This window comes from Nannobrachium achirus (assembly GCF_963921795.1).
Source record: "Nannobrachium achirus genome assembly, chromosome: 6".
Taxonomy (NCBI): Eukaryota; Metazoa; Chordata; class Actinopteri; order Myctophiformes; family Myctophidae; genus Nannobrachium; species Nannobrachium achirus.
Window position 1 is genome coordinate 26,797,862 of NC_137815.1, and position 19,612 is coordinate 26,817,473.

Genomic DNA, 19,612 nt, shown 5'->3' on the forward strand with positions numbered 1-19,612 from the left:
TATCTGTATATTTTTTTCATAATCGACACTCTGTGTGAGGCCCATGTTCATGATCTTACAACATATTTTAAATGTATTCTGTCAAAACTTTCTCTAAAATTACACAAATATTTGTGACTCTTCCTGATAATATTCTCTATGTAATCCATAAACATTTTTTGGTTTAATCATTAATAAAGGTATGATTTTTCACTATTTGGAATGTCACACCAAATGATTTAGTGTCACACCGTATGATCATATCTTCATGTGTCAAAGCAAACTGTGTTTTAACCTACCTATTAGTGAGTACTGAACTTTACTGATTGATTAAACAATTACCCAGGATAACATGGCCTTAATATTTCTGAACAGGATATTATTGTAGGGCTTTAACATGGGATAAGAAAGAATTGTAGTAGTAGATGGATGATGAGGATGTGCACAGGAATGCTACGCACACCTAAGTCTTCTGCCGGCCCACGGCAGAAGGATCCTAAAGAGACAATAAGGCGCATAGCCACACTTGGAGCCAAGGCAACATTTTATTAACATCAATTAGTGGAAACAGAACTCAGCATTCAGGTAAATTGCTTTTTTCCGAAGTCTCCTGAACTTGAACACAGCATTTTGTGTTGAACAAATGTAATTAGGAATCATGACATTACACCACATCTCCACTAGCTAAAGAGTGCTGGGTTGCGCAACTCCGAAAATAGCTGATCTACAAGCTCTCGCAGCACAACGTGTTGAGAGCTTGTAGATCAGCTATTTTCGCTAGTTTTGTCTCGGGTCCTACCTTAACACTGTCCAGTGAGTGAAAGTACAAAAGTATTAGATCAGATTAGATTATACATTTAGACTGTATTGTACATCAGCCAGTCGTATTTGGTGAGGGTAGCAAACCGGCTGCCTTGTTGCGGTTCTGCTATGCCACAGACAACCTCCTGCTCTTCGTAGAAAATGCAGTCTCGCCCCTTTGGCTCCGCTCTCCTTGCTGGGTCATTGTTTAGTTTCTCCCTGTACTTTCTCGTTCTCTCAGCACTTGTCATTTTCCAGCTGACAAAAGAAAATGGAATGTATAGTTTAAGACAAAGAGAAAATATTGTTTAGATTGAAACAATATGTTAAGGTTTCTGTGAAGGGGTTTCTGCTCTGTCTGATGAATTTGAAGTATCACTGAATGAAGCTAAATTACATTTTATGTAAAAATGTTTAAAACAAATGTTTAAATGTACAAAAGAAACATGGAACTTTGTTATTTATTGTTATATCTGTAGTTAAATACAGTATAAATCATATGGTGTGACAATCAAGTCATATGGCGTGACAAGCAGACATGTCACACCATTATGATTAAGTGTCACACCATATTACGTTTTCTGCATTTAGGTTTACCTTGGGGCTACTATGTACACATTAGCATGCTAACAGCATGCTAGCTATAACAAAGCAACCTAGATCTACATGGAAATATGACCAAAACTTCAAATAACTTAAGCTTTTTTTAATGAAAAGGTGTCACACCAACAGACATCCAAAGTGGTGAGTTTGTCAAAGTTTCAACAAGATGGCATTTCATGAAAATGTTAAAATCATAACTCACCTCAGACACCTGTCTTGCAGTTGTGCTGGGAGTGCTGAATAGCCTTACAGAAGAAGGACCTCTCTAGCCAATAGGTGTCCAAATAATTGCCTGTTGAATTTGTCCAAACTAGTGTCACACCAAATGATTTTGGTTTGGGGGACAAAATGTTTTTGATCAGAAATGACTGAAAACATTATGCTTTGACTTTGAAAAGATATAGGCTCACAAATAGACATTTTTTTAGCCTAAATTCATTTTCAAATGATTTTTAGCAATTCTTTTTCTTAGTTTTATTCAAGTTCCCACTTTGAGAAACAAGGTCAGGACAGTCACACCATATGAGTTTTGCCATGTTTGGTTGAAAATTCTGAAGAAATGAGGAATGAAATGTTTTAATCTTGAGTAAGTTCACATAAAGCTTAATGTCCTGCACAATATTCAGAAGGTTTTTGACAAATATATTTTTTATTTATACATGTTTGACACCGAGGACAGCGAAAACGTTACGTCACGTCACCCACCCACGTATGTATGTATGTATGTACATATGTCTGTGGTTCTCTTTTTGATTTGAAGGACCCCCAAATTGATATGCATTATTATTATTATTGTGGCCTAATGCATATCAAACTGGGGTCCTTGACAAGGAAGGACGTGCAGATAATGTTAGAGAGGCAGGCACTGGAATTCTTAAAAGGGTACTTTTGCCACAAAAATGCTGATCTACAAGCTCTCAACACTCTCGAACTTTTTAGCTACAGAATATGCGGCATGCAACATGGATTTCTACACAGAGGAGGAATTATTTTAATGAAAAAATGCTGCGTTCGTTCGAGTTCAGGAGAGATCGGAAAAAAGGCAATTCTCCTAGCCTTCGGGTATGTATGGCATGGAAAAGAGGGGTATTTGCATTCCTCTCACCATAGTAAAAAGCTGCATCCACGGTCTGGAGAGGGCAGGGTTGTTTTTTTCCAGACGGGTAAAAGGCCAGGGGCTCTGGCCCTCTTTGTCGTCTACAGTATGTGTGCACGACACGTGCCTGGTCCTTGAAGTGAAAAGGGCTGAGGAATGACTGGTGCAAAAGACATTTGTGAAGCCGATAGGCATGTTGATGATGTCGCTGTGCTGGGCAGGCCTGCAGTGCGTTCTGACATTCAGCTCATGTTCTTAGAAGCCGTCACACTGGGTCTGATGCCCCATAGCTTTGTAGGGGAATCGGGGGATGTGACCAGAAACACTAAAAGGCAGTACAGTACGAGTATACCGTTAGAGGTGAAAGATGGATAATGTCATGGGGAAAAGAAAAGAAAAAGGCAATTGCCTCCAATGGCTGTTTTCCTCAGTTTTTACCCAGGCGGCAAAGCATGCTGTCTTGAAAATGAAGCCTATCAGGATACCGGTATGCGTTTTTATAAATGATATATCGTCACTGTCGGGCAGAAACCTTGTATCTCAGAGTTTCAAATTTGTACGTTTTTGTAAGTAAAGCCCTGGTTCATCACACAATACTATTGCACACAACTAGTGAAAATAGCTGATCTACAAGCAAGTGTGCTTGTAGATCGGCTATTTTCACTAGTTTAGATCATTTTTGAAACGATAAATACAAAATGAACGGTTTTGGACATACATGGTTTCCACCCGACAACGACAATATTATACCTTAGGGTCGATTCATACCGTTATAAGGAGCGTAACTAATTTCGGTTCGGCACTAGGCAAACCCAAATATGGTTCGCATCCCCCGGTTCGGGGGGCGTCAACCGACTAAATTCGGCTCCACGGTGCTGGAGAAATGTTGTGACCTCCCGACTTAATTTCGGTACTCAGCGGTGTCTTCTCATTCATTCATCCCGGCTCCAAGTTCATATGCTCGGCTGTGAAGCCAATGAAACAGCGGTCGTTTGGGAGGGAGGCACGCCGACTTCCAATGCTTGTCTGGCCGTGTATTGATCGTCGCAGAGCGGATACATTGTCAGGTTCTCGCTGGGAGGCGCGCACGCACGCACGCACGCACGCACGCACGCACGCACGCACGCACGCACGCACACGCACACACACACACACACACACACACACACACACACACACACACACACACACACACACACACAGCTTTGCTGCGTGTATCCCACAGTCTATGGTGTATCGCCATTCCACAAACGTTGTCATGCCACGGACCTCCAATATTTACAAGCGACACTAGCCGTTAAGAAAGTATGGATGAACTCCCCCCGAACCTAAATAATTTCGGGTCGGGGAGCCCTCCCGAACCGAAATTAGTTAGGTTCCTTATTAGAGTGTGAAACGACCCTTAGTGTCCCTCCGCTCAATGGACGGAACGCAGATTAGACGCGGCCTCTCCGTGGACGAGACGCTACACGGAGTTGTACACAGTGGCGTACTGGCAAAGTCCCCGACTCCCAGTTTAACATCCCGTACGGGAGGACCTACCACCTAAACCTAACCTAACCTTAACTCTAACCCTAACCTCAGTAAAACTATGCCTAAACCTAACTCTAACCCTAACCTCACACTGAAAGAGTACGGCTCTGTTTTAGAAAAGTGCTCAAAACAAAACAAAACAAAACACATTTTTTAAAGTATTTTATCACAAGACATAATGACTAGTTGCTAGGTAGATGTGTAAACGGTGAATGAGCTCAAGTGTTATCCTGGCGTCATCGCGCGCTCTTTCACTTGACCTAGCTATGTCAGTCATGCGTGGCAAACGCGCGCTGCGTTTTGCTTCGGAGAGTGTCAGTGTGCAGACTACCTTCAGCCAGCCTACATACAGTACAGTACAGTACAGTACAGTACAGTCACTGGGACCAGGAGGAAATAGAGCATCCCCTCACAGAGGGGGAGACCCCTGCCTGCATGTGAAACATTTATTCAGCGGGTGATTTTTCTCTCTCTCTCTACGCACTACTGGCCCACTTTCTCTTCGCATGAAACAGTCACCGTTGTATCTGTCTGTGGTATATATGTATGCTGCACTGGGCAGCCCCCAGGCTCCGTCCTTAAGCTTCAGACTGCAGGGGAAATTAGAGCTGAGCTATCAATTCATCGCTGTCGGGCGGAAACCTCGCATCTCCATATTCAGACTTTTTGCGTTTTCTTCGTAAATGAATGCTCTACTTAAGCAATATTACATGAGAGCGTGTGTGTTATCATGATTATCGGCACACCTGCGTTGCTGCAGGAACGAGCCGAAGGCGAGTTCCACAGGCATTGCAGAATTGCCGATAATCATGATTGCGACCAAAGGTCGCATATACTCTGAAAAACCGTGTCGCTTGAGTGACCTTCCTTCCTTCCGTAACCTTCCTTCTGTAACCTTCCTTCTGTACGGGAGTGATGTCAGTGTGATGTCAGCGAGTTGTGACATCACTTCCTGTATGGGGCGGCTACACGAAATGTGGATAACACTATATATGGAGATAGTCCAGTCCATCATGTCATATGGGACTACCGTCATAGACAGTAGCCAAAAGAGAAGGATACACAAGACTAAGAAAGACAAAAAAGAGAAGAATAAAAAAGAAAAAAAAGGAGGAGGAGGATAAAGATACCAAAAGGAGAGAGAAGAAAGAGTGGATGAGGTACAATGTGTCTCAGAAAAGAAAATGTAACAAGGAGGTGGCAACGGGCGGCTAGATAAAGTTATTAGGCCTGGATCCGACTTTAAGTCGACGCACAGGATTCCAGAAGTGTAGCGCTTATTCGCTCTTGTATCAAACTGGTACTCGAAAAGTTCTTAGAATTTAATATATATTTTCTAAAGTAAATATGGGGGCGGCTGTGAAAAAAAGAGAAGAATAAAAAAGAAAAAAAGGAGGAGGAGGACAAAGATACCAAAAGGAGAGAGAAGAAAGGGTGGATGAGGTACAATGTGTGGTATCCTCCTGGTCAAGCTCGACCTTGGGCTTGACCAGGAGGCCTGGGGTCACTTAATATTCCCCATTCATTTTCGCCATAGACTTTTACAAAAATATTTATAACAATTATGTTAAGCCTCGAACCAAGCCATCCAGGATGGAGGTGAATCATGACCATAAAACCTTTGATCCTATGTGAAAACATATTTTAATATTACATTATTTGATATACTACATTTAATAACTACCCTTTGTTTAGCGATTTTCAAAATGTTCTTTTCATAGAAAAAAAGGTTATATGGTCATGATTCACCTCCATCCTGGATGGCTTGGTTCGAGGCTTAACATAATTGTTATAAATATTTTTGTAAAAGTCTATGGCGAAAATGAATGGGGAATATTAAGTGACCCCAGGAATCAACTTCCGCTGCGATGCTCTATACATGGAGGGAGCGAACCTGTTTGGCCTAAACATGGAGATGTGGTACAGAATGACTCATATATGGGCATAAAAAGTATGTCATGTGACATCACTTCCTGTACAGACAGTCAGACAGACAGCCATTGACTCCGGCCTAACAATGGCTACTGTCTATGACGGTAGTCCCATATGACATGATGGACTGGACTATCTCCATATATAGTGTTCTCCACATCTCCATGTTTAGGCCCTATCGCTCACACCCTAGGTGGGGTTGGCGATAGGGCCTTTCTGTGTGGAGTTTGCATGTTCTCCCCGTGTCTCCTAGGGTTGATACCCTCACAAAAACATGAACAAACTCCCCCCAGAATGACAACAACTAGAATCGTCAGAGAAACGCTGTGGTTGGCCAGATAGTCAAGAATTGGCGCCCTTTAGGGCGAGGTCGCATGTCACCCTGAGGTCGCATTCCACCCTCAGGTGTCTTACTAGTAACACACACCCTCAAGTGTAATATTGTGATTATATAACAGTTACCCTTAACTATGGAATGGAGGATTATGCTAGGCGTAGCCGCCTAGCATAGTATTGAGAGAGGGAGCTTGGCAGCTCTTTCTTGACCGGCACAGCTGAATTCTTTGTTTGATGAGACCCGTTCCATAATGCTCATTTTCATCACGGGTAGAGCGCTATTTCAACCAATCAGATTACTTCGTCGGAACCACCTGTTGTATAATTCATCGTAGATCTGCTACTTTTGTTCATTTAGAATTTGGATCCTGAAAAGTAACAGTTTTGGATGTATGAGGTGTTCCACCCGACAGAGACAAATTATTCTCTTAGCAGTTATTCTAGGAAATACTTTTTAGATTATTGATTATTTGATTATTATTAATTTATTTTTCAATTAATCGATTAACCACTTAAGCCCTTTTTTAGACTATTCTATATTGTGCGAATTGATGTTGTGCTCAAATAGTGCACATCTACAGTATATCTATAAGCGTCACCTTTTAGATTATATTTTTAGCCTGCCCTACAGGGATTGAAGATTAATGAATTATTGTATTATTAAAATTGGCTTGTAGGTGGCCGAAGGGAGGGTGGACGTCACAAACGTAACATCCAGATTGCAAAGCAACCTGAACATCTAGTTTGATTAAATGAGCCATTTATTTTCAAAACAATCAATCAAATTGACTAGTTCAATTAACCGTTGCACCCCTACAAACTATAATAAATTACAACTTGTTTTTAATAGGCGCCCCTATGGATTATATTTTATGATAATGCAGCCAGTCCTTGTCTTGAATATTAAACATATTCTTCGTCTTACTGTAACTTTGTAGCATTAGGGCGTCACATGCCCTGGAAATACCAGATCTACAAGCTCACCATGAGCTATTTTGGCTTTGAAAACATCTGCCTGTAACGACGTGCCCAAATAGCTCCGTCAGGTTGAAATGTGGTTAAAGGCATGAATAATTCAATAAGGAAAGATTGACTCTTTGTTCTCTTGTGCTGTTGAAGACATGGCGTTCGCTGGATGATGTCCCCAAAGTTCTTTTCAGGACATCTGAACTGAACGTTGCATTGAGGTCACGCTCTCATTACTGTTCATTAGGGCTCCTAATGCGCTGCAAATTAACCACTTAAACCCTCTAGACTTATTAAGCTGGACCTAAATGGCTCTGTATTTGGGCACTTTTTTCTGTGTACAAATCTCTTTGCCAAAACATTGCCGATCAGTGTTGATTTCGTCGACTAAAACTATGACGAAAACATGTTTTCACTGACGAAAACGAAATAAAAACTAAACAAAAACTAAGCTGTGGTGACTAAAACTAAGACTAAATATATTGACAATTTCGTCAACAAAATAGAAACTAGACTAAAACGTTAGGGAGGGACTAGTGGAGAAGAGAGTAATTTTATGTTTTGTTGCTCTCAGGTGTTGTGTGCTGAAAATAGCTGATCTACAAGCTCACAACGCGTCGCAGCGCGACGCATTGTGAGCTGTTATTTTCAGCACGCAACCAAGTGTAAAATCAGTCATTATGATGCCATCAAGGCCTGCCAAAATACATTTTAGTCGACTAAATCAACTGTAGATTTAGTTGCCTAAAATCTTATGATATTTAGTCGACTAAAATTAGACTAAAACTAATACTTTTCAGCTGACTAAATTATGACTAAAACTAAATGACATTTTATTCAAAAGACTATGACTAAAACTAAATGAACATTTGCTGTCAGAAACAACACTGTTGCCGATCAACGCGACATGCTGGCTAATGTTCACAGAGCAGAGAGACATCACATGATTGGCCCACTGGCTTGTCTATCATCTGAATATCGGCATAGTAGCCCAATCACAGGCTACTGTGACCCAAACATATAACAGCTCATACAAGCCCACAACGCGCTGCTGCCTCGGTGCGCTGTGGGCTTGTAGATCTTCTATGTTCGGTTCGCGCTGGTTGTGGTGAGCCGGTCTGGGCCAAGATGCCAGGACCGAATTTATGTCCCGGTCCTGCCCTGACAAGGCCTGTCACAATTATTATTTAATGGCCTAATCACAATGATTTGAGATAATTGCAATTATTTTTGTGTAATCGTCATAATTGTTTCCATGTTGAAAAATACATAGATCATAGGCCTATATATATACTTTCACAACATTTTCAAATAGCAGATCCCCAAGAAACGATTTTGTCCGTAGTGTATGTTTTTTGGGGTCTGTAGTTAGTGTTTGATTTGACACTTTATGTATATATTCTTCGTTCCCTTTCTTTGATGTACATTGCTCTTTACTGTAATCTGTTATCAAACATATAATTTTCCGAATGTCTGAGTGAGTGTCTGTCTGTCTGTCTGTCTGTCTGTCTGTCTGAAACAGCGTTTCTCCTCAGTGGCTGGAGCAATTGATCTGAAATCGCATCACCATTAGCATATGAACACACCTGACATAACTGTGAAGCCCGTTTGTCACTTTCACAAATCATATGCTGTATATTAGCATTTTTATGGTGTATCTACTATCTATTCTGCATCTAGCATGAGGCATATCTATTCTGCATCTAGCATGAGGCAACATAGCCCCATATAGAACCTCACCCGTCGCTGCATACGGTTGTGCTCCGAGACGAGGTCCTATAAGGGTTTCCCCGTGGCGGGGGCGAACGCCTCCAACGGTGCGGTAGAAAACACTCTTCCCGAAATTGTATCCACAAAGCAACGGTAGTTCCGAGCTCCCAGACTGTGAAAACCTAGCCAGGGTCAATAAAACATGAACCAGGGCACGAAACAACCCCTTAAAATCGCTAGTTTTGTCAGCCGGTAATGTTTACAAGCCTGGAAGTTGCAGCCGGAATGGTAGCATTAGCGGCCCCTCTGGTCGAATGTCTGTTCGAATGCAGCGACGGTTGGGGCTACGTTCGACCAGAGGGGCCGCTAATGCTACCATTCCGGCTGCAACTTCCAGGCTTGTAAACATTACCGGCTGACAAAACTAGCGATTTTAAGGGGTTGTTTCGTGCCCTGGTTCATGTTTTATTGACCCTGGCTAGGTTTTCACAGTCTGGGAGCTCGGAACTACCGTTGCTTTGTGGATACAATTTCGGGAAGAGTGTTTTCTACCGCACCGTTGGAGGCGTTCGCCCCCGCCACGGGGAAACCCTTATAGGACCTCGTCTCGGAGCACAACCGTATGCAGCGACGGGTGAGGTTCTATATGGGGCTAGAGGCAACATGTTTAACCAGCTCTGTGTGTGTGTGTGTGTGTGTGTGTGTGTGTGTGTGTGTGTGTGTGTGTGTGTGTGTGTGTGTGTGTGTGTGTGTGTGTGTGCAGGCAGGCGGGTGTGTGTGCAGGCGGGGGGACAGTATCTCTATTTCTTACATTGATGCTCCTACATATTATCTTGCAAGCACCAGTTAAAGTTACTTTCCATCCCTCATATACTGTGTGCACAGTGCACACCCCATAACCCACACACTGCAGATCATTTCGGAGCTCATATCTTTGAACGGGTAAGGGCTAGTTTTTTTAAATTCTTTTCATACTTCTCTGTAACTTTGTAAATATCCTTATACTGCTGTGCTGCCTCCGGGCGACTGTTTTTCCCCCTTGGGATAATAAAGGCATCTATCTATCTATTATATATTTTTTGGTACAGGTCATTGTCAGTCATTTCTTATCATTATTTATTTGTCATGTCTGCCATGTGCAATTTTTATTTACAAAGCCTAAAAGGTTCCACTTTCCAGTTAGTGTAGGGCCTTAAGGGCAGACATTGCTCATTTCGTGCAAATCAGTCTAAAAGCGCCAAATTTTGCACAGATGTAGTAGCCCAGGGCTTGCTCTATGATTTAGCTAGGGCGCCTGAGCCGACGACCTTCGGGGTCGCCACAGCAGCAAATCAAGTTGGGCTCCCATATCGACTTTCTATACAGGAGGAAAATACCCAGAAAGAAATCTGCTTTAAGTAGGATGTGAGGGGTCTAACTAGCCTGGGTTTGTCGTGATTCTGAATCCATTGCAAGCATCTGTTTTGCACAAAAAACTTTACTTGGGCTAGAAATGGCCCCACAAAACGATGGTTTAGTAATGAGTCATCACTTTTCACAGTTTTGTGGGGCCATTTCAAGCCCAAGGAAAGTTTTTTGTGCAAAACAATTGTCGATGGGAGCCCAACTTGATTTGGCCGCTGTGGCGACCCCGAAGGTCGTCGGCTCGGGCGCCCTAGCTAAATCATTAGAGCAAGCCCTGGGCTACTACTGTGCAAAATGTGGCGCTTTTAGACTGATTTGCACGAAATGAGCATTGTCTCCCCTTAAGGCCCCACACTAAATGGGAAAAACACAATTGCATCGTTAATCTCAATTATTTCTTTGTTTTTTAATCGTCGCGTAACATGTCCTGATGGTGACAGGCCTGCTTTCCACCTCTGAGAGTTCCATCCACAGCAGACAGAGATGCTTATCATTGCTCCTTATCAGCGGGCTGCTCTTCCTTTTCCAGTGGAGAAGGAAGAGAGAGTGCTGAATGTCTCTGTCTCATCTTCACTCCTTTGCGCGCATCAAATGGTCCGTTGTTGACTTCTCAAGGACAAGTGCTCATTGAGGGGAAAAAAAGGCATAAGACCTGAGTCAGATGAGTGGTGTAAAGTACATTTACTTAAGTATACTGTACTTAGCTAGAATTATGAGATATTTGTACTTAACTGGAGTATTTCCAATTTCCAGTACTTTTACTTCTACTCCACTACATCTCGGAGGAAAATATTATACTTTTACTCAATTTACTTAATTCATTATCTAATGTACTAAGATTGCTGGAGCTTGCAAGACCACAGCGTTTGTTTGTTGAACTCCAGAAAATGTCCAGAAGTGGAAAACGTTAGAATAGTTTTGGACATAATACCGTAACGGACGAACGCACAACCAAAACCGCACAGTAATTGGGCCGAGCTGCTATAATCGTCTGTAAAATCACATAAGCAATTTGGTGTGGGGATGATTAAGCTCATGTGCTACCCTAACAGCAGCGTGTGTGTGTGTGTGTGTGTGTGTGTGTGTGTGTGGGCGCGCGGGTGTGTGTGCGTGTGTGCGTGTACTTGCATTACTAGGGCCAGATGTCTCCGCTTGTCTAGTTGAATTTGAGACATTGACATCGTGAGGAGCATTTTCCTGCTCCTCAGGGGAGTAAGGAAAAGGTTCAGGTCGAGTTTAGGGTTAGGATGAAGTATTTAGAGGTTAGGTTAGGGTTGGATAGTTATGCCTGATTTATATAGCCATATTGTCGTTGTCGGGTGGAAACCTTGTATGTCCAAAACCGTTCGTTTTGTATTTATCATCTATAAAATGTACTAAACTAGTGAAAACAGCATATCTACAAGCACACAACGATCGCGAGGCGTTCTGTGCTTGTGGATCGGCTGTTTTCACTAGTTTTGTGTGACAGTCTTGTATGATGAAGCAGGGCTTTGCTTTACCAAAAGATTTACACATTTGAAACTTGGAGATACGAGGTTTCTGCCCGACAGTGACGATATGAACCACACTGTTGCGCAGCGAAAAGTAGCAGACCTACAAGCACACAACGCGTCACGCTGTGATCACGGTGAGCTTGTCAATCTGTTATTTTTGCCTTCATTCATCCCGGATGAATGAAGTACCTACCTGCCTACCTTAAAATACATTGTGCCGTGATTTTTTCCAGACTACAACATAATCATCAAGTATTACGATTATACTTATGTTTTTATGTGGCCAGGCCACACCCACCTGTTTACTAAGTATGCCTGGTTGTCAGGTGGGTGGTGACCCAGCTGAAGTTAGCCACACCCACAGTGATGCTCTATGTTGAAAAGGGGAGGGGTTGATTTTATGATGTCATATCAGTGTATTTCAATTGCGCCTTTTGACTCAGAGGCTTTCTGTTTTCAGGAAGTAACCAAAAATACACAGGGAAGACATAGGCCTATTTGAATATTATAACCACACCTGGGAGTCTATTAGATTAATGTTAACTCCATAGACACATACAAAACAGAAACAAGTACAAAACTATGGCACCACCATCTTTGAAGTTGCAAAAATAATTGTACAAATGATGTTCATATAATCACTGTCCTAAAATGTTGATGTCCTCGCAAGTATGTTATATTATATTATAATTATTATGTGTGCCGGTATATATATATGTGTGTGTGTGTGTGTGTGTGTGTGTGTGCGCGCGCGCGCGCGCGTGCGTGCGTGCGTGCGTGCGTGCGTGCGTGCGTGCGTGCGTGCGTGCGTGTGTGTGTGTGTGTGTCCTATGTAATTGCCCCATTCCTATGCGTTAGCATGGCGACCTCAGGCATGTGAACTCTAACCCTGACTGAATGGAGCTCAGTGGTCTTGTGGTCAGAGTGGTCACCCTGAGACGGGGGGACGGGGGGACAGGGGGGTGTCAGGGTTCAACCCACTGACATAAGAGAGTGTCCAACGTTCACATAGGTCCAACTAAAACAAATATCATCGACAAACAAGTCTGTGAATTTCTATTTTAAATAGGCTAAAATTGGGTTTCTCTGTTGTGCATTGGTGTCTTTAATATTGTATATTTAACAGGTAAACAATTTGGCTATTCAGCAGCGAAGTGTGATGTCACTTCCGTGAAATGGCGTGAAATGTCGCCCTCTACGGGGTTCATGCTGGTATTGTTTTGTATTCAAATCGCCATAGGGGATTCTGCGAACGCCGCATATAAGGTCTGTGTTAAAAATATAAACACACCATGTGCGCGGACATGCTCTCAGCGACAGTCTGTCCCAGACACGAGTGTCTCTCTGTAGTTTCCAACATTTAGGACAGCATTGATTACATTTTCTCTGACAACAGGCTATATCAGATATGAATGAATATCATAAACTATGCAGAACCCCCCCGCTGACAGAAACGCGCACATGGTGTGTTTATATTTTTAACACAGTTCTTATATGCAGCAAACGCAAATCTCCCAATGGCGATTTGAATACAAAACAATACCAGCATGAACCCCCTAGAGGGCGACATTACGCACAAATGACGACATGGCTTCGTTTCTCTATTATTTACTCATATATTATTGAGATTATTATTATGTCTGTGTGTCTATGTTTATGCCCATTGACCTAGCCTCGCATAGCCAGGCTTACTCATCTGCGAAGAGAAAAGCCTGGTGACAATATAAGGCAGAAAGCGGTCAACTTCCGCCGTGAGAATTTCACCGGAAGACTGCAACGCATGACGTAACTTCCGCTAAACACAGGACTTCCGCCACTTCGGCTAGAACCAACCGGAAGGCATATTGTCTACAGGGTGCCATTGACCATATTCACCTGGCGGCCATGTTTGAAATTTGCTTTGAAACCGGGTGGCGACTTGGGTGGCAACTGGGGTGGCATATTTCATCAACTTAATGGCAAGATGGCCGCCGTGTGAATATGGTCAATAGCCAATCACAGGCCAGGTAGCCAATCAGAGAGGGGCAAAGGGTGACGTCATAATATCGAGGCATATATAAGGGCCACGAGAGGGGCCGTCTATGCCCCTAGCCAATCAGACGGCCATAAATGGGCATGTGTCCGTCTGATAAGCATGAGGATTGGTGAGCTTCACATGACATTTCGGCCAACCAGACTATAAATGGGCCAATCTCCATGATTGGTCAAGTTTCACGTGACATCATGATATTTTTAGGGCTGGGATGCGATTAAAAAAATGTATCGAATTAATTACAGGCTTTGTAATTAATTAATCGCAATTAATCGCACATTAATATTTGACCCGAGAAGCATTTTTTTTTTCAAGTAAAACACATTTTGTTGTATGAGTGAATCAAAGTGAGTTTTTTAAATCTAAATTTTGCATCCACTGGGCCTTGGCTACTTCTCCCTTTGCGTTTGTTGTCTCTTCTTGGTTGGTGCATCGCTATGATCGGTATGCCCGAAACTGAAGGTTCTGTGGTGCAAAAACTAAGTGTGATTAAAATGTGTTATTTTTTTTAATCACGTTAATTTTCTGTAATTAATTAATCACAATTAATCAGTTAAAGTCCCAGCCCTAAATATTTTACTATAAAACATTACAGCACATTTTGCAGGAAACCGGGGTAGAAGAGGAAAGTCACATTCTACTTGTACAGTACAGCCCAAACATTCACCCTCTAATTAATTCCTACTATGCCATAAAACTTGACTTTTATACTTCATATCTGTCGTTAAGTCCTTGAATGAAATCTAATTCATGAGCTCTTGTTCTTTCGACTCTTTCCAGGAAGGACCAGAACTTGCTGTCGACAGTGAACTGCTGGTATTTGGTCCTGAACCAGACGCGGCGTGAGAGCAGGGACCACGCCACACTCAGCGACATCTACAACAACAACGTCATTGTCCGCCTGGCACACGTGGGCGAGGATGTCATCAGACTCTTTAAAAAGGTTACTATTCAGATCCTATTGGATGCCAACGTGTTACTGTCATTTGGGTTTTCAGTGACCAGTGACCACAAAATATCACTGGCTTCAAAACGATAAATGAAGCACAATTTATGCCACTGTTTCACAAACAGTCGGTTGGGACCGCAATTGTGGGTTTTTGTGCGTTGCGAGTGAATATCCCTGTCCTCTTTCGTTAAAAAGAAATTCAAACCACTTTCCCAAAGAATCGCATGAATAAGATTTAAACAATTATAAGAACATTCCACAAATTTTACTTTTAAGCGGTGAAACGTGAAAATAGACAATCTTACAAGACATTTTTACTCATTTGGGTCCCGTTCCCGGGCAGACTTCAAATGTCTCTTTTGGGGTGCGGGCTAAAAGGTTTGGGGAACCACTGTTTTATGCAGGAAAGTAAGTACTGTAAGTACATTTACTCAATTACTGTAATTGCTGTCCAATTACATTTTGTGGCAACTTTTACTTTACTTGAGTACGTCTATTTTTCAATTCTTTAGTTGCTTTGTATTTACAGAAGATTATTATTGGAAAATACACATTAACCAATTTAGTCATTTTACTTTGTCTATCGCGATGCTCAAAACGCACCGTGATCACATTGTGAGCTTGTGGATTGGCTAATTTAGAAAGATTTTTAGACATTTTGAAACAAAAAAAGGGAAACGTGACATGCTGCTTAGATGTTTTTGTATTGATTTTGAATACTTTAAATTCTAAAAGAAATCTTCTAAATCCTAGCAGTTTTCTGAAAAACCATGTTGCTACAGTATATGAGTGGTTCTCAAACTTTTTCATGTTTCAAAATTTTGCAAGTACAGTGCTTGGATAAATGTACTTAGTTACTTTCCACACCACTGGCATTTAACTTTGAAACCCCTTAATGCAGCCAGCAGCTTGCAGTATTCTGGGGACAATGAGTCTCTCAGCTGAAAGCTGCCCCACTACCTGCTTAAAATTAGCATCAGCGTGGCCTCCCTGTGCACACCTGCATTCCTGCTGGGGACAGGTCACTGACGACTCCATTTTATCTGCATCTTCATTTCACCTGTCCTCTGCTTCAAGTGCACCATGCTTTTATCTAGGCCTGTCCTCTACAAACTACTAGTCTTAGTAAAAACAAACTTGAGTTACAACTGCCCTTTTCCCCCAACATATACGCCAAATCTTGTCGTCAGAAATAGCTGATCTACAAGCTGACTACTTCTGGCAAATGTCCCCTCCGTACCCAGAATAGGCTCTATGAACAGCAGCAGCCTGTGTCAGAGAGAAATGGGACACTTCCTTACTCCCTTCAACGGTCTTACCATGCAGTTATACGTACTAATGAATGCTCTGTTTCATTCTGGCCAAACAGAGTCAGGGTGCTGATATTGTTTCATGTTGTCTCACTGGAAACACTCTGCTACACCAGTGGGTCTCAACGTGTGGTCCAGAGACCCTCGTGCATGGTTCCTTTAGGGTATTCTAAATGGCCTGTTAAGGGTGTGTACAAACACATTTGTACACTCTCAAAGTTATGGGGGTCCTTAAACAAAAAGGTTTGAGAACCACTATTCTACGCTACATGGAACAGAGCCTTCATTAGTGTAAGGGAGAACAGGGAGAACAGAATAGCGACGCTAGGGTTCAAGTGGTTAACATTGTTTCGCAGTGTCTCTGTTGCGTTTCGTTTCATGACTCAACACACACTTGTGAGGAGGAGTGAGTTTCAGTCAGAATTAGGTGTGACAACAATGCTGCTACTGTTCCACATTCTCACACTTACTGAATACACAATGACATAATGTTGAGGATCATAGCACATTCCTCACACACATACACTCTGATGGCATGCACATACTGTATGTATGTATACGTCACAGTTTTTTTGAGTTTCAGAGATATTGAGAACAGGAGCGCTCGTCGTGCGGCGCGGGGCGGAACAAGCGGTCGTTTTGATCCACAACAACGGCAACGAGACGTAGCGTCGGCAGGAATGATAGCGCCTTACCCCACGGAGGTTAGGGTTAGGGTTAGGGTTAGGCATAGTTTTACAGAGGTTAAGGTTAGGTTTAGGGTTAGAGTTAGGCATAGTAAGCTAATGGCTAAACACAGCTGAGCTAGGCTAGCAGATAAACAACGAAAGAGGTGTCACAAGCGAGTGACGTCAGCGACTACACAAGTGAATGGCTGTTGTTGCCATCTCATGGTGAATACGCAGAATTACACAGGTGCGCTGATAATAGACTATCAAGGTGAATTGATCCAGGTGGTGTTAGGGGTGTGTGGTGAACGACAAAACGAGTGCTCTTACCCCAATCTCACTGAGTTATCCAAACTGACTGTAACATATACACAAATTGGTCTTACATAAAAACCATAATGTTAACACTTTCTGTACACTTTTTTTTTTTAAAGAAATCGGACTCCTAGTTTAATCATAATACGATAATCATTTGGTACCATCTTTAGCTTTGGGACAGATAGACCCTCAAGGGTCAATCATTTACCTGGGGTAGGGATTGGACGATAATCGTTATTATCGTTTATCGTGATAAAAAACTCTCACGATAATTGTATTGTGGAGATTACTATTTATCGTGAAATTGTCCTCTGTCATGCACTGGGATCAATTCACCTTTTATTTGCCAAGCTGCATATCTGGTACCATTTAAACCTTCTATACTGTAATTGGTAAAACGGACCTGGAAATAACATACTCAATACTCAATAGGGTAGTCTTTCTTTCACTCTCGACCAAATCTCGCGAGCTTGTAGATCTTCTATTTTTTGGCAAATTTTCCGCCCCAGGATTATGGATGTTGGGGATATTTTGATTATAACAATAATAGTATCGTAAATCGCAATTCTTTCCGTCACAATAAATGAACATGACAATTTCATATTGTCCTAACATGGGGACCCCCTTGGGACCCACTCAAAGTTCCCTGGGGGGGTCCCCCCAGCCACACTCAAAGAAAAAATAACGCACATCCGCATCTTCCGGTGCCAACGCAGTAATACTAGGAACAAAGAAGGTAGCTCGCACTCACTTTCTGGTCGCTCCAAACTTTTATTTTCATTAACAAGCAGCAAAAATAGACGTTTCGACCTGTTACGGTCTTCTTCAGTATAAATCGGAAATCATTGTCTTTATATACAAATTCAACACTGGTAATTATTAGCCCCACCTGGTGAGCTGGAGCGAATTTCAGTGATACATGATTATAAACATGATTCAGAAATATAATCTAAAAAGGATTCAAAAAGTGACATGATTATTTTGTTACATGAATAATTTTTTGAATACACATGATTTTCTAAAAATATACATGATTATTTACAAATCGGTACACATTAAGGTTCCATATTTTTCTATTTCTTTTATAAAGATCTTCCAAAATCCTATAAAAGTGATAAAGTTTATCAAAATTACGAAATTCCCCCAGCCCCCCACGTAGAGGAGCGGTGCGCTAGGATGCTTGGAGGATCGTGACGAACAGACAGCTCAGGCTCAGCATCGATCCACAGTGTCAGACGAGACGCTCCCGTGATTGACGGCCTCCAGAGACTTGTGTTCTGTCAGGCGATGAGCCTGGCTGTGGAAGGGACATATGTGCCCCTGGGCAGGCAGATAGAAGACACGGAAACCCGTTAAGACATGGAATTATTTTATACTTTAGTCCAGGGGTTCCCAAACTTTTTTGTCTCAGGGCACCCCATGAATATTTTTTTAATCCAGGGCACCCCTACATTATAATTTTCACTCCCGGCACCTTATATTTATACATATATCATCGTTGTCGGGTGGAAACCTTGTATGTCCAAAACCGTTCGTTTTGTATTTATCTCTATAAAATGTACTAAACTAGTGAAAACGCCTTGCATAGATGCGAGGCGTTGTGTGCTTGTAGATCGGCGGTTTTCACTAGTTTTGTGCGACAGAGGTTTCTGCCTGACAGTAATGATATTTTAGTGATTATTTTGCGAGGAAAACGTTGAGATAATAGCCATTTTGGTTAGAACTGACTGAAAATAACTTTGTACTTCAAGTTTAAAATGATACAAAATATTTTTTCAAGTGTCCAAATAAATTCGAAATATTATCAAATGATCTTGTGGCACCCCTGGACTGTCGTCGCGGCACCCCAGCGTGCTCCGTCACCCACTTTGAAAACCCCTGCCTTAGCTATTGAAAAAATAGCAGATAGTGCCGCGCTGCGAGCTTGTAGATCTGCTATTTTTGAAAAGACGTGAACATTTGTGCAAATCTTTGAATATATGTATTTTTAAAGCGAACCTTTGTCACTCTAATTTTGCTTTTGGGGGTCCCTGGAACTAGGAACTAAGATGTCCCTGAGATGGTGGTCCGTGGCCAAATACATATCATTTTGGGGGTCGTTGACATGAAAAAGTTTGAGCACCACTGACATAGAAACATAGGTTTTCCAGAAACGTAGAATTTTGGGGACATTCATAGAATCGGGTCAATATATTCAAATTGCTCAATTTGTCATGATTTTTCAAAAATAGCAGATCTACAAGCTCGCTGTGAGTTTGTATATCTGCTATTTTTAATAACGGTTAAAGTGTAGAGTTACACAATTGCGTTCCAGGTCTTAAAGGCTAAAGGTATGGTCTATAAATTAATGCACTATAATCGCATTTGTAATGCATTATAACGTGCCTAAAAGACTTCATAACACTTGTTTAAATGTTAATACGAATGTTTATAGTTATCCATAACAAAGTATAAGAATGTTTATGAAGTATTATAAGTA

At 41.9% G+C, this 19,612-nt stretch overlaps 1 protein-coding gene across 3 annotated transcripts in view; it reads left to right on the forward strand.

Moving 5' to 3' along the window:
* The window catches only part of LOC308286264 (SLIT-ROBO Rho GTPase-activating protein 3-like), a 112,092-nt gene that overhangs the window by 34,424 nt on the left and 58,056 nt on the right, over positions 1-19,612 (forward strand). For all 3 annotated transcript variants that reach the window (XM_080727248.1, XM_080727246.1, XM_080727247.1), the window contains exon 3: positions 14,669-14,831. In XM_080727248.1, coding sequence (XP_080583374.1) covers positions 14,669-14,831 — 163 coding nt within the window. The remainder of the gene's footprint in view (positions 1-14,668; positions 14,832-19,612) is intronic.